We start from the raw sequence: 6,201 nt of genomic DNA, 5'->3' as shown, positions 1-6,201 counted from the left end.
CTCCTCCATCTTTGAGTCATATGCACCATGTCTGGAGGCTAGCAAAGGTCTAAACACAGAACAGAAGGTATTGGGGATGAGGTTAAGAGATTGTCACAGGCACATGGTCCCACAGTTTTCTTTTGAAGACGGAAATTATCTTCCCATATAGAACATGATACACAACATTGAATAAAACAAACATCATCCACTAGCCAGAAACAATGATTTTCTGACCATCTTTGGCCTCTAACCAGTAAGAAGTTTTGGTTTTCCCTTGTATAGACATTCTTTTTTTTTTTTTTAATGTTTATTTACTTTTGAGAGAGAAAGAGAGAGACACTGCAAATGTGCACATGCATGCAAGGGAAGGGCAGAGAGAGAGGGGGGACAGAGGATCCAAGGCAGGCTCTGTGCCGATAGCAGAGAGCCCAATGCAGGGCTCAAACTCATGAACCATGAGATAATGACCTGAGCTGAAGTCAGACACTTAACCAACTGAGCCACCCAGGTGCCCCCCTTGTATAGACATTCTTAATTGATTCTATCAGATTCCTAGTCATCCCAGCCATAGTTACCTTTTTCTCTTAAACTAGTCAAATTACTGAGCGTAAGTCAGCACTTCAACACCAAATTCAGACTTTATAAAAAAAGTAAACTACACAGGGAATAGATGTGTAGCATGGTGAGCACCTTGTTGTTCATCCCTGCTCAGGGCCCAGACTAAAAGTGTTTTCACAGGGCTGGGCTCCTGGGATGTGCTAGCCATTTGCTCAGAGTGTTCATGCTCAGGGTTATTTATGAGCTATTGCTGAGCACATAATGGTCAGTACAGCTACATAAGCAGTCTTGGCCCCAAATGTGTTCACTTGAACTTAGTAAGTCAAATTGGGTCTATAGAGAGGTTCTGTTGGGTTCTGACTGGAAACTCTTTAGATGCGCCTTTGAATTCCAAGACTGAGCTGGGTTTGACGTGAGAAGATGTTCCAGTTCCCTCCAGCTACCTGTAAGGGGCCCATTATAATGCCAAGGATGTAGATTGTCCTTTAATTAGACTAAATCATTTTGATATTTTACACACACACACACACACACAACAATAACAATAATAGTAACAGAAGCTGTTTTCCCATGTCTAATGAGAAAGTTCTTTAAACTTCTGGCTTATCTTGGTGGTCTCTTTCTATGTTTCTTAGCATAAATTAAATTTTATCAGTTTAAGTGGGATGATATTTTAGAAAGTAGGATCTGGTTAACAAAGGATCTTTCCTTCCTTAGCAAGAAAGACTTAGAGGTCAGCAAGGAGCATCTCAAGATACAAAGAAAGCATGAGGAGGAGTTTGGGGCTATAGCCTAGGTCACTACAAGTCTTGCAAAACTAGAATTCATCTTTCTTTTCTCTGTACGCATTTAAAGATACTCTTTTTACCCTCAGAAATCAGACTTTTTTATTGAAGTGTATTTGACTTTTCATATTGTGTAATTTTAAAGTGTACACATTTAATTTGATACATTTATATATATATACTGCCATTGTAGTGATAATTAGCATCTCTATCACATTACATAATTATCATTTCTTTTTAGTGGTTGGAATAATTAAGTTCTAGTCTCTTAGCAAGTTTTATGATTATAATACTATACTGTTGTCTATATTCACTGTGCTGTGCATTAGAGCTGTAGGGCCTATTTGCCACTCATTTCAAGTTTACACCAGAAAACAACATCTGTCCTAACCCCCAACCCCCATCACCCATTTTACTTTCTGTTTTTACAAGTTTGGCTCTTTTAGATTCCACCTACAAGGAGTATTATTCAGTACTTGTCCTTCTGATTGACTTATTTCACTTTGCATAATGTGCTCAAGGTCCATTCATGTTGTTGCAAATGGAAGGACATCCTTCTTTCTTATCTTCTTCATCTACTCATCCACTGATGGGCACTTAGGTTGTTTCCATGTCTTGGCTGCTATGAATAATGCTGCAATAAACATGGAAGGGCCTATTTCTCTCTGATATCCTGTTTCCATTTTCTTTAGGTATGTACCCAGAAGTAGGATTGTTGGATCATATAGTTGATCTATTTTAAATTTTTTGAAGAAACTCCGTATTGTTTTCCAGAGTAGATGAGCTGATTTACATTCCCACCAACAGTGTTACAAGAGTTCTCTCTTCTCCACATCCTTGCCAATATTTGTTATCTCTTGTCTTCTTGATGATAGCCATTATAACTAGTTTGAGGTGATATCTCATTGTGGTTTTGATTTGCATTTCCTTGATGATGAATGATGTTGAGCATCTTTTCATGTACCTATTGACCATTTGGATGTCTTAGACACATTATGTTTAAATTTATTTAGTGATAGTTTTCACTACCAAACAATATATTCATTTATAGGTAGATTTTTAAAATAGTTTTAAAGCTTTTATAGAGATCATGTCTCATATATGCTGTTTCTTCCTTGATCCTTTAAATATTCCCACAAAGAGAATACCTAGCCTTCTATATCTGGGCATTCTTCAGTATTGTTTTTTCTTTTCTTTTCTTTCTTTCTTCTTTCTTTCTTTCTTTCTTTCTTTCTTTCTTTCTTTCTTTCTTTCTTTCTTTCTTAGTAGGCTTCATGCCCGGTGTGGAGCCCAACATGGGGCTTGAACTCACGACCCTGAGATCAAGACCTGAGCTGAGATCAAGAGTCAGATGTTTAACTGACTGAACCACCCAGGAACTCCTTCTTTTTCATTTTTAAACTACAAGTTACTGAATGCTCATTCTGTGCCAAACACTATGCCAAGAGATTTACATGCATTATCTCATGTTCTCCTAGCAATCCTGTGAACTAGGTATTATTATTCCTATTTTTCAGAAGAGGAAACTAAGACTCAGAAAAATTAAGTAACTTGCCTGAAGGCATATAGCTAATGAGTAGAGAAGCTGGAACTCACATCTAAGTCTCTCAACTCTTGCTTTCCCACTGTGCTCTTGACTTTCCTGGGAAGCATTTTTCCTTGTTCTTCAATTTGGGTTGGAGTAATCTTTAATTCTGTTCATGAAGATATGCCTCACTTCACAGTAAATATTAGGCACTAAATAATTCAAAGTAATCCTTCAGTGATTCTTCTCTTTCTCCCATCCTCCTCCTCCTCTCCCTATTCCCTCCTCCCCCTCTTCCTCTTCTTCCTCCTCTTCTTCTTCTCTTCTCCCTCCCTCCTTCCCTCTTCCCCCTCCCTCTCTTTCCCCCTCCTTCCCTCTCTCTCTCTCTCCCCTCTCCCCTCACTTTAAACAAAATATTTTTTTGATTTGAGTTCTCTAACATTGGCATATATCTATAAATTAAGATTTTGAACAATGTTCTGTAGATGTCTTTACCACATTTAGTTTGTACTCCTTTTTTTCTTGGACAATTTAGCTCATTTTTTTTTTTTTTTGGTCAAACATATTATTTTAGATTTTCAGGTTATCTAATAAACCACAAGTTCACAGACTCAGAAAAATTTAGAAGGGGAGAGAACCGCAGAGATCCACTCATCCAACCCTGTCATTATATGGTCAAGGGAGGTAGCTGGTGGCTGCAGGCCCCCTGGTTGAGTCAGAGCCTCAGTTACTCCACCTAAAACTGGAGGAAATCTTACTGCTTCTAAGGAGTTGTTCCACGAGTTCGCAAGTTGAGAAGAGGTATCTAAATGGATGGTTTTTTTACAGAGAGGGAGGGAGGCAAACCATAAGAGACTCTTTTTTTTCTTTTTCTTTTTTATATGTTTATTTATTTCTGAGACAGAGACAGAGCATGAGCGGGGAAGGGACAGAGAGAGAGGGAGACACAGAATCAGAAGCAGGCTCCAGGCTCCGAGCTGTTAGCACAGAGCCAGCTGTGGGGCTCGAATTCCCGAATCCATGATCATGAGATCATGACCTGAGCTGAAGTTGGTCACTTAACTGACTGAGCCATCCAGGCACCCCTAGCCCTGCTACTTTAAAATAGTAATCTTTCACTTTCACCCTAAGTTCTTATTTTGTGGAATATATATTCCAAATAGCATTTCCTAAGAGAGATTGAAAAATACGTACTCATCAACTGGAGATCAAATTCTCCCTCAAAATTTAATGAATGAAACATGTAAAACCTCCTCCCAACCTTTTTTTTTTTTAAATTCCTTGCTTATATACCACTTGGCTGAGCATTCTGCCTTCATATTTATAACTGAATTTCCCTAAATGAAAAGCATCCATTTTGTTCTGGTATAGACAGCAATATAAGCATAGTGTCATACATTATTCCAATATATTTAACAATGACGTTCTTCTTGTTTTGCACAGACTAGGAGACACGATGAAGACAACCAATTAAAACCAAAAGATCTACAGTTACAATTAAGAACATCAAAAAGAGGCAGCAAAGGACAAAGGAAGTCAGGCTGCACATACATGGAGGAAGCCAGTTTCTCAGAAGACACAACTCCTAAGCCACAGGAACATTTGCTTTTTGGTAGGGATTTCTCCCAAATTAAGATATACAGCGATTACAATTTTACCTCAAAAAATGACATCCTTGATATCTCATATCAAATTATGTCAACAGTAGATGATCCTCAAAAAGAGGCCACATACAAAGAGATTTGTGGAAATGCAGACATAACCAAGACTTGGGATAAAATGACTGAAACTGTTGTTAACAAAAACTATGATAAAGAGAAACAATCCACCATAAATCTTGATATTCCAGCTAATGAAAGAGACCCTTCAAAGTCAAACCTTTCTGATATTTTACTCCATCATCTTTCCAAAGAGGAATTCTTAAAAGGTCAAGGCATTAATTGTGAAACTTTCCCTGAGATTTCTAATGCTGGCTGTTCTGATGAAGCCATTATTAAAAATATTATTTTGCACTATGCTAAGAATTCTTGGCCAAAAGAACAAACCTCGGAACTCACAGGCCCTCTCAGCCCCAAAAGGGATGATGAAAGCAGCAATAAGCCCTATTGTTCTCGAACTATGAGAGAAGAAAACACCTCTAATTTAGAAGAGCCAGTGGTTGCTGGAGAGAGCAGCTATCAAGAAACTTCAAAATTTCTAACTAAGATAAAGAGTCTATGTGATAAACCAAAAAGTTTCCAAGGGCAGCCACCCCAGAAACAACAGACTGAAAAAGCAATTTCAGGCAATTGGTTCAAATATGGCCATGACCAGGTTCATTACCAGTTCTCTGATTTCTTTAAGGTTGCTCCCAAAGTGAAAATCCCTAAAAATAACATAATTAATAAGCCACTTATAATAGATACAGAAGCCAGCCTTTCTCCTAAACTGAGGGATAAGTCAGTTATGATGCAAGATATTTTAGAAAGCATATCTAGGTCAAATTGTATTGAAAAACAAAAGCAGAAAAGGAAAACTACTGATTCTTCACAACAGACAGAGGTGAGTAAAAGTAGTCTCCAGGAAATGCATAATCTGGGCAACTTCCCATATCCATATCAGTGGGCCTTTGCAAGGCGCATGGAACTGACTTCTAGTCTTTGACCCCTCAGAAGCTCAGTGGGTGTCTTCCTGAGAAGAATCAGGGGCTGGACAAACAACACACAATAGTATAAATTCCAAACTCTTTGACCTGGAATTTGAGTCCCCCCGCTGCCCTGCTTTTTTTTGCTTCATCCTACCCTTATAAACTTAGCTCCCATCCCTCAGGAGTCATCTTCAGTGACCTGGCTGGTCCCCAAGCTCTCTGGCCGCTCACCCACTGAGCTCCTGCCCTCCATGGAACATCCTACCTATGCCTATTCAAAATCTGGTCATTTTCATGGCCTCTTTCAATTCCCTGTTGGCCACAGGACTTTTCAGACCCTCACTCCCACTCCCATTCAGTCCTTCACATCCTCTTTTGTTTAGTTTTCTGTCAGAGCATTTATCTCAGCCTGCTTTGGATCATAGTAATTTGGAAATATCTGTTTCTTCTACTAGATTTGAGTACTGTGGAGGGCAGTAACCTTGTCTTCATCTTTCCATTGCCTAATTCCCCTAGGGGCTTGGCCTTGTGTCTTCTATATATTACACCCTTAGTTATTAACGCTAAATCAGATCAAATTAAGATCTTTAATAACATAATCCAAGCTTGCTACATTGGTAACTAGTTAGTACCATTTTTTAAATGCTTATATTGGGATTTTTTTTTTTAAATAATCTCTGCACCCAACATGGGGCTCAAACTCACAACCCTGAGATCAAGAGTCA

General features: G+C 38.6%; 1 protein-coding gene across 4 annotated transcripts in view; it reads left to right on the top strand.

The window, feature by feature from the left end:
• The first annotated feature begins 867 nt into the window (after positions 1-867).
• AKNAD1 (AKNA domain containing 1) overlaps positions 868-6,201 on the top strand; it is a 43,495-nt gene continuing 38,161 nt past the window's right edge. For 3 of the 4 annotated variants that reach the window (XM_086717731.1, XM_086717729.1, XM_025912465.2), the window contains exons 1-2: positions 868-985; positions 4,294-5,391. In XM_086717731.1, coding sequence (XP_086573857.1) covers positions 4,402-5,391 — 990 coding nt within the window. In that variant the 5' untranslated portion in view covers positions 868-985; positions 4,294-4,401. The remainder of the gene's footprint in view (positions 986-4,293; positions 5,392-6,201) is intronic. The other variant, XM_086717730.1, reaches the window with a different exon arrangement.

The sequence above is a fragment of the Puma concolor genome, chromosome C1 (genome assembly GCF_028749965.1).
Source record: "Puma concolor isolate L17-30 chromosome C1, mPumCon1.1.hap2, whole genome shotgun sequence".
Lineage (NCBI taxonomy): Eukaryota > Metazoa > Chordata > Mammalia > Carnivora > Felidae > Puma > Puma concolor.
This window is presented reverse-complemented; position numbering and strand designations above follow the sequence as displayed.